Raw genomic sequence first — 18,173 nt, 5'->3', positions numbered from 1 at the left:
GCGAGTCCGCAGGATGTCCGGGGTGTTGTGACATGACTGACGCTATAGTTCTCAATGAGTTTGGTCAAATACACGATACTTTCATTGAGAACTATCGCGTCCGTCATGTCATAACACTCCGGACATTCTGAGGATATCTACAAGTTCACGCATGCACCGGCATGGTATACTCGACAAAGATGCAATACTACACTGGCACAATGTCTTCGTGACTGAAAACCTCGCCGTGTCCGGTGTGAACTGGCGAGTCTGTCGACTGTTCATACATCTACTAGAGACCCGTACACATACGTGTTACCACTCACAGTGGCCTTCGTAACCCGCTGGACATAAGCTTTAGAATTATCGAAAAAGGTTATTCAGATCATTTGCTCCGAGTTTCGAGAGATCATAAGCTCAGTATAGTCGCTATGCTATGGTAACAGTACTAAGCCTATGATCTCTCGAACCTCAAAGCACACGATCTAAAGAACTTCTTTTTAACTACCTCACAAGCAATTTCGTTGATATGGAAACGTATTCATAATCTACGATCACTGTGACATGAATTTCCCATACCATGTTGAAATCGACAAACGCCAGCCATGGCGCCTTGCCGTTCCTCGACTGCACCCAGCATCTCACAATCCAAAAACATAAGATCGCCACACACTTCAACGTCCATAGCTCAAGAGCACCGCCCCTAAAAAGCCATCTCGATTTCAAACCCAGCAATCTACACCCCGTCGTCAGCAAACACTCGCACCGCACTCCAGAACCAAGCACATACCAATCCGCCCATTCTACTTCGCCTCAGCATCCTCATCCGCGCCAGCACTAGCCGCAGAAACAGTAGGAACAACAGTAGCAGTAGCGCTAGCCTTGGCCAGCAACGACGCCCTGATACTCTCCATAGCCTGTGCGCGCTTACAAAAAGGAGCGCCACAGTTAGGGTCCGGCGCACCGCCTTCTCCGGCCAAGGTGAGGGAGGCGAGGGCGCCTAGGGTGATGAGGAGGGGGGTGGTGATGTGCATTGTTTTGTTTCGTGGGGATGTGAGGTTCGAGGTAGTGGTTGTGGGTTGATGGTGGGAACGATTGGTCAGATGGAGTTGATATGAGGGGGTTGGATATGTTGAGACTGTTCTGCAGGTGTAGTGTGATGAGAATGGGGAAGTCAGGGGAGATCTCATACATATATATCACGAGTCCGTGACGGGGGGCAAGCGGATGAAGTTGCGTCACTGAGTGAGTTGTAACCTGTGATGCGTACAGCACCCCATCTATTCGAAGTTACAGGCAGTCACAGCTGCGGTGGAGGTTCGCTGCGTGGCAAACTGGAAGCATTTGACCCATGAAGTCCTAAACGTGACGTGCCGTGACGCATAACTTGCTCAGGTTCTATTTGACTGGGTCTCATAGCCCACTATAACTCGCTGACATCGCAGTGAAATGCAAAGAGGCGTATGGCGTGCTTTCGTTCGAGTGGGTGAGAAGGCATGACGAGTATGGGGGTCGGGCGCTTCGACAGGCTGATTGAGGTGAGCGTTTGCTGTGAGTACGTAGCCCAACACGTTGATAGACTCGACAGTGAGAGACCGAAAGCTCTGATGATTACTGATATGGCTATGGCTTACGTCGAATGCGACAAACAAAACGCATGTGATATACCACTAATGGATAAAGCTCTCCCAATCCATCTCTTTCGGCTCGTCGTCTGAATCCACTGCAGGAACCCGAGTGCTGCGAGGCTCAACGGACCGCACAGGCTGATCCATTTCTATGTCGGTGCTTACTTCGCTCGATCCTACGCTAGGAGTCGGTTTCTTGTTGTCCTCGATAGACTGCGTCGGCCATTGCGACTCCGAATCACTGCTATCACTCGAACCATCGCTTGATTCTGAGGTAGGAACTTCCACCCTAGTATCGTCGATGGGGGGTTGAGGTAGACCATGGTCTTGTGCATTGTCATCACTCGTGTCATCGTCTTGGGAGCTAGCTTCGCTTGGAGACCCAACGGGCTTTGAGCTTTGACCTTGTAGTGCAGCATAAGCGTGTGTACCGCGGGTCTGTAGCTCAACCGTTTGCTGAATGGACGGCTTGCTCCGATGCCCCGGCTTTTGCGTTGGTGCGTCGGTATCACCGTCGGAGCTAGACTCGGCAGTGTCTGAGCTGTGCCCTTGAAGGATGGGTGGCACATCAAGAGGCTTCTGGTTTGCAAGAAAGGCAGTCTCAGGCGGTGGAGTGTCGAGCTCCTCCCATTCGGTACGCCAGGGTGTCCAGGAGCGCCAACCATCGGGGAGTGTTATAATCTTTTCGCCTTCTTCTGGATCATCCTCGTCGCTCTCTTCGCCGATATTGGCTTCTTCAAGTTTGACGGTTGGCTCAAGATCCAGCATATCCCAAAGGGCGTGCTCCTCCCTTCGACTGATCTCTCGATCGAACTCACCCAGGGTTAACTTGCGGGGTCCAGGCTTCTCAGGTACGATGTCAGCAGGTGGATTTGTGGGCTGATCCGCAATATCCCTCGACTGAGACGCACTTCGCGAAGGGGGTTCGCTTTCTCCTACAAGTGATTCTTCATCTGAATCTGACAGAGCGAGTTGATCAAAGGGAAGTGGCGTCCCGCTCCGTTTGGCTCTTGCACTGAAATCGGGAGTCTCGTTGCCAGATGTTTCAGCGTCTGTCGTTTGAGGCTCTATCGATGGCTCCGCTGGGGTCATAATTTGCTCGACCTCATCCCAGGGCACCTCTCGTTTGGTATTGTTACGTCGGTAACGGGACCATTTGCCTTCGTATACTCTCAGCGCACATCGTCGGGCTACCCCCTTCCATCTCTCTTGACCGTTCTGCTGCATCCCCACAATATCGATGGCGGTCAGAACATCCCTTTTCTTTACTAGAGGAATACCGCCTTTCACACGGTGCCTTTGTGATCGAAGACGTGAAGTAGCCTGTATGAGAGCCGTCTGGACGAGTCGCTTGGTGACGGAGAGAACAAGTGTGTGGAAGTCGTTGAAGGCGGTCCGGTAGATGCTTGGTTCTCGAGCCAGCTCCGAGGTGTATTCGGACCAATGTGGCCAAGGGGATGGTATCGTAGGCGAGCGGTTCATGAAGACGGTCTTGGAGAGAGTGAGCATGACCTGTGGGTGTAATAGAGTGGCTTCTGGAATATCTTCGAGGATGCCGTGCTTTCTCTTGGGCGCTTTCTTGTCAGGTTGGTCGCCTGCCTCTGATTTGAGAGATTGTTCGGGATATGTGCATTCGCCCGTATTCCGTCGTACGCAGTTGGCGCATGGTGTTGCTCGATCGCACTTTTGCTTGAACTTTTTGCATGAGATACATGCTCTGTGATATGTCAGCATGCTGTTGCCTGGTGTTGGTAGGCCTTGCATACCCTACGACGACTCTTCCGCCTCTCCGTGACGGTTCTGGCTCGCTGGCAGGCGGTGATGTGGTCGCTCGGTCACGACCAGTGTCGTGTGCGCTCTCAATCTTGTCAGCTACAGCAGGCGTGATCAGCCAGTAGTCGCCGAATCTCTCTCGCTCCTGGCTAGCCTCAAAGACGTCCTGCATCCACGCCAGGGCTTCACCCGCAAGATCCAGCTGCTCGTTGCACTCGTCGCCCACGTCGATGGCAGCAGGGACGTCGCGGAGTGTCACCTTAGCATCGCCCTGCCTGGTAGCAGCATCTTGAAGCAACAATAGCAGCTCCTGCGTCTCTGGTATGCTCTTGGTGCCGATCGCTCTTGCTATGCCGGGGATGTCGTCCCTTCCCAATCGCTCAAGCGCCGCGAAGAAGACAGCCTGTTCCTGTGCTGACCAATGTGAAGCGCCGATTTGTCTGTTGTAGTACTGGAAGCTCTCGGCATCCGTCTCGAAGCGCGCAGCAGCCCGAGTCACGTCCTCGTTGAAGAGCACGCGGTAGGCGTCGTTGTACTTTCCCTCGAGGTAGTATTTGCGCACGCGGGCAGGATCGATCGACTCTAGACGACGGCGTTTGCGTGGCGTGTGCGACGTAGACGACTGGCGGCGCGATGTTGGTCGTGTAGGCGGTCGCGAACTTTCATGGCTGGAATCTTCTGACGGTTCGGAATGCTTGTAGTCGGATGCGGAACTCATGGCGGATGCGAGAGGGCAGGCGCGACCTCAGTATCGCCGTGGAAGATATGCTGAGTCACGTCATGTGGTTGTGCGCGTATAGCGGCCATGGTGGGCGGTGATGGTCGCAGTGTCCCAAGGTTGGTGAAGAGCGCGGAAACATTTTGGTGGGGCCAGGCCTCGGCGTACCGCGTCTTGTACCATGGACCTGCGTCATGCATCGTGACTTGGCAACATCTTCGCTCCCACTTTGTCCTGGCACGCGTCTTGATGTTCCGCTTCGCCCAGCATGCGTTGAGGAACTGCACGCGAATGGGCTACCAGCCTGTTTGCGCAACCACGAGATATGCTTCAAGAAGGGCCAAGAGCCCCCAGGCCGTGGTCCCCAGTCCGCCCCCAGCTCCTCCGCCTCCGCCTCCACCGCCGCTGAAGATCCAGCTGCGCGAGTACCAGGAAGACTGCATACAAGCTGTGCTGTCCTACCTCGATGCTGGCCACAAACGCCTCGGCGTCTCTCTGGCGACGGGTTCCGGCAAGACCGTCATTTTCACCCACCTCATCGACCGCATAGCCGCCACTGGCGACGCTTCCCAGACGCTCATCCTCGCCCACCGCCGCGAACTCGTTGAACAAGCTGCACGCCACTGCAGCCTCGCATACCCCGATAAACATGTAGACATCGAGATGGGCAACAACCAGGCCTCTGGTGCTGCCGACATAACCGTCGCCTCCATACAGAGCATCACATCGGGTGGACGATTGGAAAAGTTTGACCCTTCGCGGTATAAGCTCGTACTGGTGGACGAGGCACATCACATTGTCAGCCAGACATACCTGGACGTCTTGGAGCATTTCGGTCTGAGACATGCGACTGACTGGACCAAGTCAAACGCTCCTGCCCTCGTCGGCGTGTCGGCCACCTTTTCGCGCTTCGACGGAAGGAAGCTGGGAGCTGTCATTGACCACATCGTCTATCATCGGTATGACACGAGCTTTCTCGAGCATAGACCCAAACTGACACGTCTAGTGACTATGTCGATATGATCGATGAGAACTGGCTTTCCGATGTCATCTTTACAACAGTCGAGATCAAGGCCGATTTGACCAAAGTGGGCACTGGCGCTGGTGGCGACTTCCAAACCGGCGCCCTCTCTACAGTCATCAACACTGCTGAGACGAACGAGCTCGTCGTCAAGACTTGGCTAGCAAAGGCAAGGGACCGACACTCCACCCTCATATTCTGCGTCGACCTCAGCCATGTTACCGACTTGACCGCTAGGTTCCGGACGTCCGGCATCGATGCCCAATATGTCACCGGTGACACACCTCCAAAGATCCGCAGCGCGCGTATAGACGCTTTTAGGAATGGCGATTTTCCGGTGCTGCTGAACTGCGGTGTCTTCACTGAGGGGACAGATATTCCAAATATCGACTGCGTGCTGCTAGCTCGCCCCACCAAGTCTCGTAATCTCCTCGTTCAGATGATCGGACGTGGCATGCGGTTACATAAGGACAAGCAGAATTGTCACATCATCGACATGGTTTCGGCACTTAGCACCGGAGTAGTGTCAACGCCTACGTTGTTCGGCCTCGACCCGGGCGAGATCGTCGACCAAGCAGACACTAAAAGCTTGACGAAGCTTAAAGAAAAGAAGCTTTCTGACAAGCAACGCGAAGAGGAAGCTTCCGAGCTTAGGAAGAAAACTGTCGCTAAAAAGTTACCCGGAACCGTCTCATTCACTGAATACGACTCTGTGCATGATCTGATAGCCGATACTTCCGCCGATCAATACATACGCAATATTAGCCAGAACGTTTGGGTTGCCGTTGGCGACGGAAAATACGTTCTCAGTGGCAATACTGGCAACTACTTAGTAATTGAACCATCCGGAGATGTCGAAGGTCGTTTTATCGCCAAGTACCACTGGAAGTTGCCGGCTGATAAAATCGTCAACAGCCCCTGGGGTAGAGCGCGTGTCATCGCCGAAGGTGACTCATTCGACCATGTTGTTCACGCGGCAGACACATATGCGATGGATGCTTTCCAACACTTCTACATCTCAAAGCATCAAGCATGGCGTAAGGGTCGTGCGTCGCAAGCTCAGGTCGACTTTTTGAACAAATTCCGTCCCAAAGAAGATGCCTTAAAGCCGGAAGATGTGAGCAAGGGCAAGGCGGGTGACATGATTACTCGCCTCAAACATGGAATGAAAAGTCGATATGACAAAGCGGGCGTCAAAGAAAGGACTGAACAGCGCAAGAAAGCTCGTGCGGAAACCATAGAGCAACGACTCCAAGGACAAGTACGAGTCGGGCCTTTGGAGCAAGGCTCAACACTCAAAGAGAAGCTGCTTGAGTAAGGCATCGCGATCTTTGCATATATCTCGCATGAGAATGTCTTCGCAGACACGATCTAGTGTCGCGGAAATAATGTTGGCTTGCAGCTCCTAGCGATAACCTCGCACTACGCTGAGTCGCTAGCCTCGGCAAGTGCGCAGCCGCGGAGAAATACAAATTCGAGCACGCAGACCTACCAGACCATTCATGGTATCTCCGACGCGTGGTTTCCTGCTCGTTTTGTGACTTATCCCTCATAAGCTGGAAAACAAGCAGGAAACCACGCGTCAGAGATACTATGAGTGGTCTGGTGTACTATGGTTGTTGAGTTGAGAAACACTGAAGCCAAGGCTTCCTTCGGACGCGTGATTTCCAGCTTAGAGCTATAGTCAGAGTGTGCTGTTGCAAGGCTGAGAAGAAAGATTCAATGATTTTAGTTTTTAAATCTTTGAATCTTTCTTCTCAGCCATGCAATAGCACACTCTAGCTATGGCTCTAAGCCAGAAAACAAGCAGGAATATGTCGCGTCTATTTCGCATGCGACGAAATATCAACCGAGTCTTTTTCGATACATTGGACTCTGCAGAAGAGTGACAAATGCCATGTCTGCAGACCACAATTTGTTCGCAATAGTCCCAATACCAGAACTGTTACACGCGATTTCGCCCTGTGAGCACTAGGAAGTTTCAAAAATTCGCGCAATATTGGCAACTACCGTGCATTAGACCAGACCAAAGAATGCGCAAGTCTAGCATCTCTAGAGCGACCGATCATCCGCTCAAGTATGGCATCTCCGCTGGATGGATGTTGGATCCACATCAAGAGCCGAGCCCCCACACCAAGTTCAGCCTTCTCGGTCCGGCCAGGAACAGACTTTAGCGGCATCAAGGCCCGCTAACGCCATCGCGTACACATATCACGCGCTATCCCCAATCTGAGCGTTAAAGATAAGCTCGCATATCAGAGCGTATCTGGTATGGTAATTCGAGATGACCGAAGCCTGGCGTTCGATGCTAGCTAGGATGATGACGGAATGCTGGATGCGATTGTTCCCCACAGATCGAAGTAGAGTTTCCGCGGTATTGCTGTGCAGCGGCTGACGTTGACCATACCGTTGACGTATCCAACTAGCTGGTTGAAGGGTGCCACTACGTTCTTAGAACACTCCGGGTTTAACGTAGTATCACCAACTCCAAACAACTTCGATTGCCCCATCTGCCTTTTGTCCGGTCTAGTCTGGTCTGGTATCTCAGCATCGTCATCTTGCCTATACGTCGCTTTGCGCATATCCTTTCCGCTCCATCGGCATAATTTCATGAATATTTCCAAACCTGTTTGATCACAGTGGCCGTCACGTATAGCACAAGCCCTATACCGATCCTACTGAATCTTCCCCAAGTCTCGGTACCCCATCTCCTAGTCACGCATCATGAGCGTGGCAACCCAAAACCCGGCGGGAGTGCCCGTCCCTCCTGCCCATGAACATCAACCACAGCCACATGCCGCGTCGAAATCGATACAATTGCCGCCATCACCACCAGAGACCGTGAACGGTGACGACACCAAGTCTACCACGTCGACATCAGAAGCAGACTTTCCGCTTCCACCACCAGCGAATACTCCACCACAAGTTCTGGACGTTGATAAACCCACCCCGGACGCGCATGTACCAAGAGACCCCAGACTAATCCGGCTAACGGGTGTTCATCCTTTCAATACGGAAGCACCGTTAACGGACTTGTTCAACGAGGGTTTCTTGACTAGCCCAGAGTTGTTCTATGTGCGAAACCATGGCCCAGTGCCTGATGTACAGGATGCAGAGTGTCTTGATTGGGAGTTCTCGGTTGAAGGGTATGTTGCGCTCTTGGAAGATGATGTCTTGATACTAAACGTCCATTAGTCTAGTAGCCAACCCTCTCAAGATCACGTTGCGACAGTTGCTTGAAGAATACGAAAACGTCACATATCCCGTAACTCTGGTCTGCGCCGGTAATAGGCGGAAAGAGCAAAACGTCGTGAGGAAGAGCAAAGGATTTTCTTGGGGCCCAGCCGGCGTTTCAACAGCGCTATTCACTGGTGTAGTCATGAAAGACATCATCGAGCGAGCGAAGCCTCTACGGAAAGCGAAGTACGTGTGCATGGAAGGTGCTGACAAACTTGTAAGTCGCATTTCGGTGGACAACGTACAATGTCTAACACTATGCATAGCCCAACGGATACTACGGCACATCAGTGAAACTCAACTGGGTCATGGACCCAAACCGGGGCATCATGTTGGCGCACAAGATGAATGGCGAAATGCTGAGGCCCGATCACGGCAAGCCTTTAAGAGCCGTGATACCGGGACAGATCGGTGGCCGAAGCGTGAAGTGGTTGAAGAAGTTGATCGTTACGGCTGAGCCAAGCGACAACTGGTACCACATTTACGACAACCGAGTGCTACCGTATGTGCCTCGAACTTGGAAATGGGATCAAGACTAACATTTTACAGTACCACTGTCGACCCAGATGAGGCAGCCAAGAACGCGAAATGGTGGATGGACGATCGCTACGCCATCTATGATCTCTCACCCAACTCGGCTATTGCATGTCCCGCCCACGAAGAGAAGCTGGCCTTATCTTCAAGTCCCGAATCGTACAACGTCCGGGGTTACGCCTACAGTGGTGGTGGACGACGTGTGACAAGATGCGAACTATCGCTCGACAAGGGAAAGACATGGCGACTTGCGAAGATCGATTACGCAGAAGACAAGTACCGGGCCTTTGAAGACCGACAACTATACGGCGCAAGATTGGACATGGACTGGCGCGAAACGAGCTTCTGCTGGTGCTTCTGGAATCTGGAGATTAGCACTGCCGAGCTGAAAGAGGCGGATGATATCGTGGTGCGGGTGATGGACGAAGCGATGTGCGTTCAGCCAAGAGATATGTACTGGAGTGTGTTGGGCATGATGAACAACCCATGGTTCCGCATAGTTATTCACAAGGAAGACGACGTACTCCGATTTGAGCATCCGACGCAACCCGCGTTGATGCCTGGTGGCTGGATGGAGCGTGTCAAGAAGGCTGGTGGAAATCTCACGAACGGATACTGGGGCGAGAAGATAGGAGGTGAAGAGCCAGAACATGCTGCCATCGAGGAGGTGAAAGAGATCAAAATGACGAAAGATGGGGTTGACAAGGTCATCGAGATCGATGAGCTGCGGCAACACGACAAGGCTGAGAACCCATGGTTCGTGGTCAACAGCGAAGTTTACGATGGCACTGCTTTCCTGGAAGGCCACCCGGGCGGTGCGCAGAGCATCATAAGCGCAGCGGCCCAGGACGCTACAGATGAGTTCATGGCGATTCGTGAGTCCCATATCACCGAAACAAACGGCACAACCCCGGCTAACAATAAGCAGACAGCGAAACAGCCAAAGCTATGATGCCAGACTACCACATCGGCACCCTCTCAGAAGCCTCCCGCAAACTCCTTTCAGAACCCAAACACATCCCCGAATCCACCACCCCTCGCCCCATCTTCCTCGACTCCCGCAACTGGCGCAAAACACTCCTCCATTCCAAGACAAAAGTCTCCTGGGACACACGCATCTTCCGCTTCAAGCTCGACCATCCGGATCAAGCGCTCGGCCTACCCACCGGCCAACACCTCATGATCCGTCTCCGCGATCCCGTCACTCGCGAAGCCATCATCCGCTCCTACACACCCATAAGCCAAACCACGCAAAACGGCTACTGCGACGTCCTCATCAAAGTCTACGCCGACACGCCGCACCGCGCCGGCGGCAAAATGACAAAAGCTCTCGACTCCATCCCCACAGGCCACTGGGTCGATTTCAAAGGCCCAATCGGCAAATTCGAGTATCTCGGTCGCGGTCTCTGTGCCGTCAACGGCAAAGAGCGGAAAGTGAAGCGTTTCTTCATGATCTGCGGCGGCAGTGGCATCACGCCCATCTTCCAGGTCTTACGCGCTGTCATGCAGGACAGAGAGGATGAGACGCATTGCACTGTTCTCAACGGCAACCGGCTGGTAGAAGATATACTGTGCAGAGAGGATTTGGATGCTTTTGCCAAGGACAACACGGAGAGGTGTAAGTTGTTGTATACGTTGACTCAAGGGCCGGAGGATTGGCAGGGGTTGAGGGGGAGGATTGGGAAGGAGTTGTTGGGGGAGCATTGTGTTAGGGATGAAGGGGAGATTTTGGTCTTGATTTGTGGGCCTGAGGCGTTGGAGAAGGCAGTGCATAAGGCGTTGAATGAGCAGGGTTGGAAGGACGAGGAGTTGATGTTCTTCTGATCTCGGCATTGTTGTTTGAGGAGTTATGGGGCATTGGAGGGATTGGGATACATATCATTTCGGTCTATTCACTGTATATAAAGTCGCGTTTCTCGAACTATGTGTACTGCATTTACTTGAAGAGCCAAAGTATACCATACTACAAGCATGCCTTCAACAATTCTATCATCAAGTCCTTTGCTCGCTTCCATCACGCGGAAGGCCAAGACCAGTCTCGCGGTGACCGCACTTTACCCGCCCATCTCGATCACCCCTCATACCATTAGTCTCCAAGCCAAACCACACATGTACAATGACATCCCCCGGAGACCATCCACCACAAAACCGCATCTCCGTCCTCTCCCCTCCTGATAACGAAGCGAGACACACCCCTGCCGCCAAGCCGCCTAGCTCGCGATAAGGAACACCCAACCAGTGCCAAACCCACCCGACGCGTCTCCACATCACACCTGTCTTGAAATCTCCACGGAGAACGCGTCTCCATCGCCCCCTAGTAACATTAATGAGCAATGTCAATTGTTTGACTGGACGCGCCACGGTATCCTTGTCGTTCATTACTGCCGCAGGAGCGGGAGCTAGGATGTGGTACAGACAGTTGCAGGGGATAGCAGCAACCCCGCTGCGTTACGATGCATTTCCGCGACCACCGCGGGGCATGCGTGATTGGGAGACGGGATGATTGAGCTATCTATCCTTTCGTATGTGGCGGAGGGGTTGGCGCGGGAGGGCAAAGCGCGTGTTGGGTCGACGCGCGGGAGATGTTCGTGCCACGGAGTTGTTGGTTGCGGCTATTGAGGTATCTTGCTCTACTGATTCTACTCGCTGAAGTCATCTCTTGCCTTTGCCATCTTTCCCTCTCCCAAACTTCTGTTTCCTACTCTTCTTGGAGTGAGTGTTGCAGTTTACGCTTACGCATACGCATACGCATTGTGGTATCTTGTGCCCTCTTGGCTGAGTGTACTGGTTCGACTACTTGCTTCAGAGGTACATCCGTCGCCTTGATATTCAGATACCCGAGGCTTGGATAGCCTTCACACACATCATGGCTGAGACGGAGCCAATCGTCACACATGGCATCGAGCCTTCATCTGGCGAATCACACTCTCCACCTGGCGACCGCCATGTCACAGCGACATGGGGATCGAAAGACGGGAACATATCGAATGCGGAGTGGAACGATGCTGAAGCTAACAAGCTGCCTGAGAAGGTAGCTGATCTGGAGAAGAAGGGCGAGATCAATGACCAGCATCCACGGAAGAAGATTGTGGTTGTTGGGTTGGGTATGGTGGGCATTGCATTCATGTAAGTTAGCACGTTTCTTGGACTTGTAGAGAAGAACCTAATGTTTCCTAGCGAAAAGCTCATGAAGTACGATGTGAAGCGGAGAGAGTATGACGTGGTTGTCATTGGTGAAGAGCCACATCTTGCATACAACCGCGTCGGTTTGACGAGCTTTTTCCAACATCGACAAGTCGAGAACTTGTATCTCAACCCTAAGGAATGGGTAGGTACATCATCAAGCGAGGACGAAGTGTATGCGACTAACCTCATCTTAGTATGCATCAATGCCGGAAGGCTCGCTGAACTACCATCTCAACACCCTCGTTACCGAAATCGATTCCACCGAAAAGAACGTTAAGACCTCATCCGGCGAAACGGTACCCTACGATATCTTGGTCCTGGCAACAGGGTCCGACGCGCTCCTCCCACGACATACACCCGGCCATGACGCAAATGGCGTATTCGTATACCGCACAATCGAAGACCTACAAAGGCTCATCGAATTCTCTTCGACAAGGAAAGGTACAACAGGAGCTGTAGTCGGTGGTGGTCTGCTAGGTCTGGAAGCCGCACACGCGATGATGGATCTTGAAGATTTCGCGAAAGTGAAGCTCATTGAGCGGAATCGATGGGTGCTATCGAGACAACTGGATGGCGATGCGGGCGGTATGGTCGTCGAACAGGTCCGCGCTTTGGGCTTGGATGTCATGCTAAGCAAGAGAGTGGGCAAGATCTTGACAACCGAGGACAACTTCGTCAAGGGTGTGGTGTTTGAGGACGGTGATGAGATGGAGTGCTCGTGCATTTGCTTCGCGGTGAGTAACATTGGACCGCGAAACAACGACAAAGACTGACTCTAGCAGATCGGTATCAAATCAAGAGACGAGCTCGCCCGCAAAGCAGGTATCAAATGCGCCGATCGAGGAGGTGGTATCGTGGTCGGCCCTGACCTAGCGACTTCACAACCGGACATCTACGCCGTAGGCGAATGCGCCAGCTGGGAGAACCAGACATTCGGTCTCATCGCTCCTGGTGTCGAGATGGCAGATGTCCTCGCCTTCAACCTCACACAAGCGAAAGCACATGCGCCCCGCAAGTTCAAAGCACCTGATCTCAGCACCAAGTTGAAGCTTCTGGGCGTTGAGGTCGCGAGTTTCGGTGACTTTTTCGCGGATCGCGACGGTCCGAAGAACATGCCTGGACGGCCACGAGCTGAGAAAAAAGATGCTAACGGAGCGACACCGAGAGATCGAGTTAAGAACCTGACGGACGGACCAGCGCCACCACCGGTCAAGGCTTTGACGTACAAGGACCCATTCCAGCAAGTGTACAAGAAGTATCTGTTTACAATGGACGGAAAGTACCTGTTGGGTGGTATGATGATTGGCGACACGAAAGACTACATCAAGCTGGTGCCCATGGTGAAGAACCAGAAGCAACTGGAGATGGCGCCAAGTGAGCTTATCGTTGGTGCGCAGAAGGGCGACGACGATGGTTCAGATCTGTAGGTTGCACTGCGCTCATACAAGAATGCTGTACTAACATCACATAGATCCGGCGACACTCAGATCTGCTCATGCCACAACGTCACCAAAGACGATGTGGTCAATGCAACCAAGGATGGAACATGCAAGAGCATCGGCGACGTTAAGTCTTGCACCAAAGCTGGTACCGGATGCGGAGGCTGCATGCCGCTTGTGCAGACGATCTTCAACAAGACCATGGCTTCCATGGGCAACGAAGTCAAGAATCACCTCTGCCCACATTTCGAGTACTCGCGCGCCGACCTCTTCAACATCATCTACGTCAAGGGCCTGAAGGACTTCGCTGCTGTCATGAAGGAAGCTGGAAAAGATCCAAACTCCTTGGGTTGCGAAGCCTGCAAGCCGACCATTGGAAACATCGTCGCTTCGCTGTACAACAAGCATCTCCTGGAAGTCAACAACAGGGGTCTACAAGATACCAACGACAGGTTCTTGGCCAACATCCAACGCAACGGCACCTTTTCAGTTGTTCCGCGAGTCTCAGGTGGTGAGATCACCCCGGAGAAGCTGATCGTCATCGGTACCGTCGCGAAGAAGTACAACCTCTACACCAAGATCACCGGTGGTCAGCGTATCGACATGTTCGGCGCACGGAAACAAGACCTCCCCGACATCTGGCAGGAGCTCATCGATGGCGGTATGGAGTCTGGCCACGCATACGCCAAGTCACTACGAACAGTCAAGTCATGTGTCGGTACCACATGGTGCCGATTCGGCATCGGCGACAGCGTGGGCATGGCGGTGCGTCTAGAAGAACGCTACAAGTCCATCCGTGGGCCCCACAAGATCAAGGGCGGAGTATCTGGCTGCGTACGCGAGTGCGCTGAAGCACAGAACAAGGACTTTGGTCTCATTGCGACTGAGAAGGGCTTCAACATATTCGTGGGCGGCAACGGTGGCGCGAAGCCACGACACTCGGAGCTACTCGCCAAGGACGTACCTCCAGACGACGTGGTACCCATCCTCGACCGCTACCTCTCTTTCTACATCCGCACAGCCGACAAGCTCCAAAGAACAGCGCGCTGGATGGAGAACCTCCCCGGCGGCATCAAGTACCTTCAAGAAGTTATCCTCGAAGACAAGCTAGGCATCTGCGCAGATCTCGAGAAGCAGATGGAAGACCTCGTCGGCACCTTCTTCTGCGAATGGACCGAAGTACTCAAAGACCCCAAGAAGCGATCCTGGTTCTCCCAATTCGCAAACACATCCGAAACCATCGTCGACACCATCGAACCGACCCAAGAGCGCGGCCAAGAACGGCCCTCATACTGGCCCAAAGACTCCATCACCGAAGACTTCCGCGGCACAAAATGGACAGAACTATCCTGGCAGCCGCTCGTCAAAGCCGAGGAGTTCAAAGACGCAGACACAGGCGACAGCAAGGCCATCAAGCGCGGCGACACGCAACTCGCCGTCTTCAAAGTCCGCGGCAAATACTACTGCACCCAACAAATGTGCCCGCACAAGCGCGCCTTCGTCCTCTCCGACGGCCTCATCGGCGACGACCTCGCCAACAACAAACTCTGGGTCAGCTGCCCGTACCACAAGCGCAACTACGAACTCTCTGGCGACAACGCGGGGAAATGCGCAAATGACGAGAGCGTCAACATTGCTGTTTTCCCTATCGAGGAACGCGGTGATGGGTGGTTGTATGTCAAGTTGCCCAGTGTGGAAGAACTGGATAGTGTGCTTGGTACGAGTAAGTTTAAGATCAAGAAGAGTGAGACGGAAGATCCGTTTGTGGCGCTGGATAAGAAGTTGCAGAGGATGCAGTTGAAAGGGCGGAAGGGGATGCAGGTTTCGCATGTGGAGGGTGGGCTCGGGGAGAAGGCGAAGGCCGCACAGATACTTGCTGGTGGAGAGAGGGGGGCTGGGGGCTTGGACTGGTAGTGTACGCGTGCGGTTTGAGCATATCTAGGACGGCGTCGTGGTGTTTGTTTGTATATATGATTCCCATCATTGGATTTGTACAAGAATAGGTACATCGCTCTTGCGTTCAATCACTTCCTCCTTCATTGATGGCCCTGAGATGTACTTGTGCAGTCGTGTGATCGCCTTAGCCGCTGCATGCTGGCTCCCAGTTCTTTGGTATAATAGCGCTATGGGTTAGGGATCTCTTGACCCGCCGATGGGTGTTCGATCATGCATGATCATTCAAGTTCGATGCTTCAGCTCTGTTCATAGTGTTGGGTCGTACGTGGCACCTATCGGTGACTTTCAGTATCGACGTAGCTGCTGGTCTTGGGCTAGTCTTCCAACTGTATGGTTGTTGAGATGATTTCTTCACTAAAGTCGTTGCGATCGTTTATCGTGGGGCGGATGATGAGCATTCCACCCGCAGTCATGTGGCACGAGCATGAACGTAGTGGTTGACATGTGATTGTGGTACATGTTCACAGTCACTTCCTGAAAACTGACTGTTGTTCGTTCCAAGTTGGTTGCATGCTTGCTGCTTCATCCCGGCCGAATTTGCCATCCTAAGTGTATTGAGCGTTTAACGAAGTGTTGGAACTTCCCCGCACGGAGTCGCCGTACTTGGGCACACGTGGAGATGATGAATCTGAAACAACGGTGAGGCTGTTGTGATCAAACTAGGCAAGTAGTCGCAGCAAGCTGTGTGTGTAGTATATGATGCTCATCGGCTGACGGGCAAAATTGGGAATGACCACAGGCTCCCCTTCCGAGTATTAGGCATATGTACCTTGCCTAGTTTGTGTAGCGGAGCTGTGATGTCCGGAACATTAGTTGCAGATGTGGTTTTGACGGTCAGACTGGCACGGCGGGATCCGCTACACAAACGAAGGATCTGATACTTGACCAGACAAAACGTGGTTGGGAGCACAAAGCTAAAGTCTGACGGAGAGTCTCAGTGAGATCAGTTGATCGCATTCCCAGTATGTTCTGTGTCTCACAAAGAGTAGCGCATGACTCCCTCAGTGCAGAATGCTCCGATAATCGCCAGTACCTTTTTACTTTTCCCTCATACCACCCGGGAATCCGGTAGTAGTGGCAGCCCCGTATTGATCGTATGGGTACAGCAACCGTTGACCAGTGGTATTTTGGCCTCACGTTTGACACAGATAATCCGCAAGAGTGTCTGCCCATTATCGTATCATAGTTTGCTCCGATGTAGGCGTTCCTTCACATGCAGCTCAGCCCACGCTGACCGCTATGGCTCTCAGCCTTGAATACCGCCTTGACACCGCCTTGACCCAACGCCAGCGTGGCATTCGGGTAACTCGTTTGGGCATAGAGTAGTGGCTGAGGCTGTTGAAAAAGCTCTCACGCGCCGTTGTCTGCGTATCTCTCAGTTTCCGCATGTGAACTAAGCTTTTGTTGAGATCCTGCACTCATCCTAGCCGATCAGATCAAATCGATCAACATGAACGGCGTCCCTTTGAACAGACCTAGCTTCGATGGAACGATCACAGAGAGAGCCCGATGAAGCCGACAGGCTGACTGTCGGTCCATTGCAGTAATATACGGTGTCGTATCGGGGCGTAGCACGAAGCACACCGCTGGGTGGATGATAGAAGCAGGGCGCACCGCGAACTCGATTGGATTTCCATGGACTGGAACAAACCTCCGGTACCAAACGACTGACGTGTCTCTGTTGCCGTCACACTAGACCGAAAGGAAAGGGGCTGGTGCTGCCTGAGTGGTTGCTTTCGTCGCCATCGCAAGCAAACATCTCTGTGGCACATCAATCTTGGCGCGAGGGGTGAACATCGGTCACCCGGCATGCGAGGCACTGACGCTCTCACCGGTACTTGATGCGTATATAGAGACTGGCTTCTGTGTCAGGTACTGTAATTAGCGGAAACGACCTCTTCGTCAGCCAACAACTAAAGCCCCTTCGTCGAACCCTTAACACCATCTACCTGTCACTCAATCAACAAAATCCAGGAGTCCGCATCTAAAACCATGAGGATCACCTTCGGTGGGCATCGTAGTGTTCAAGTGGACGATATCACTGCCTACGCTTGGTTTCCTCGACTGTTGCGCATGCCCATGGTCAGTGGATATGAACTCGTGAGCAATCTCGAAGACAGCATCCGAGATCGTTATGGCATAAGGAACGGCGAAATCCAAGACACACTATACCAGCTCTTCAGGGGACTTGGAAAATATCGAGGCTATGATGAGCATCAACCGCAGATCGGCATCATTCACGTCCTGTGCAACCAGTTTACGGCTGATGCGAGAACCACCTATGCAAGAGGTCTTCGAGGAACACGGCATATGTTCGTCATCCTGGTGTATCTAGCGGTGGACCAGGAATCTCTACTCCTGGCTGAGACACTCCTGCGATTCTGGCTTCAAGCAGCACAAATGACGCTAACGGAGTCGAGGAAACACCAAGGGGACTGGTGGAAAGCCGTGAGGAAAATTCAGGAGATGATGGAAGAGCCTGCGACGATGGATCTCGAGCCCTTCGCCATGATACCATACGCTGGCTATCGCCGTGGTCGCTCTCCCCGAGCCTTGCCGTGGCCAGGTCACAGAGCACGGTCGTTGCCTGCCATACGACGTCGCCACAGCCCGGATATGAGCCTCACCATCCCAACATACCCCAGCTCTAGTTGGGCATCGCCAATAATGTCACCCGTCGGATATCCGAGAGGCGATTACTT

At 52.9% G+C, this 18,173-nt stretch overlaps 4 protein-coding genes across 4 annotated transcripts; 3 read left to right on the top strand and 1 right to left on the bottom strand.

The window, feature by feature from the left end:
- Nucleotides 1–1,649: 1,649 nt before the first annotated feature.
- J4E79_004377 (uncharacterized protein) lies at nt 1,650–4,098 on the bottom strand (the record flags this gene model as incomplete). The annotated part of the gene is made up of 2 exons (XM_049353263.1): nt 1,650–3,324; nt 3,374–4,098. 2 exons carry the CDS (start codon nt 4,096–4,098, stop codon nt 1,650–1,652), a joined length of 2,400 nt encoding a protein of 799 aa, XP_049212642.1.
- Nucleotides 4,099–4,347: 249 nt separating this feature from the next.
- J4E79_004376 (uncharacterized protein) lies at nt 4,348–6,437 on the top strand (the record flags this gene model as incomplete). Its single annotated transcript, XM_049353262.1, has 2 exons — nt 4,348–5,057; nt 5,105–6,437. 2 exons carry the CDS (start codon nt 4,348–4,350, stop codon nt 6,435–6,437), a joined length of 2,043 nt encoding a protein of 680 aa, XP_049212641.1.
- A 1,406-nt stretch (nt 6,438–7,843) lies between these two features.
- On the top strand, nt 7,844–10,714 carry J4E79_004375 (uncharacterized protein; the record flags this gene model as incomplete). The annotated part of the gene is made up of 5 exons (XM_049353261.1): nt 7,844–8,265; nt 8,315–8,573; nt 8,623–8,858; nt 8,906–9,765; nt 9,819–10,714. The coding sequence occupies 5 exons, from the start codon at nt 7,844–7,846 to the stop codon at nt 10,712–10,714; spliced, it is 2,673 nt and encodes an 890-aa protein (XP_049212640.1).
- Nucleotides 10,715–11,756: 1,042 nt separating this feature from the next.
- J4E79_004374 (uncharacterized protein) lies at nt 11,757–15,429 on the top strand (the record flags this gene model as incomplete). The annotated part of the gene is made up of 5 exons (XM_049353260.1): nt 11,757–12,016; nt 12,068–12,218; nt 12,271–12,810; nt 12,859–13,499; nt 13,548–15,429. The coding sequence occupies 5 exons, from the start codon at nt 11,757–11,759 to the stop codon at nt 15,427–15,429; spliced, it is 3,474 nt and encodes a 1,157-aa protein (XP_049212639.1).
- Between the last annotated feature and the right edge of the window lie 2,744 nt (nt 15,430–18,173).

The sequence above is a fragment of the Alternaria viburni genome, assembly GCF_023758015.1.
Source record: "Alternaria viburni strain BMP 2772 chromosome Unknown scaffold_7, whole genome shotgun sequence".
Lineage (NCBI taxonomy): Eukaryota > Fungi > Ascomycota > Dothideomycetes > Pleosporales > Pleosporaceae > Alternaria > Alternaria viburni.
Note: the sequence above shows the minus strand (reverse complement) of the source record. Positions and strands in the feature narration are given on the sequence as shown.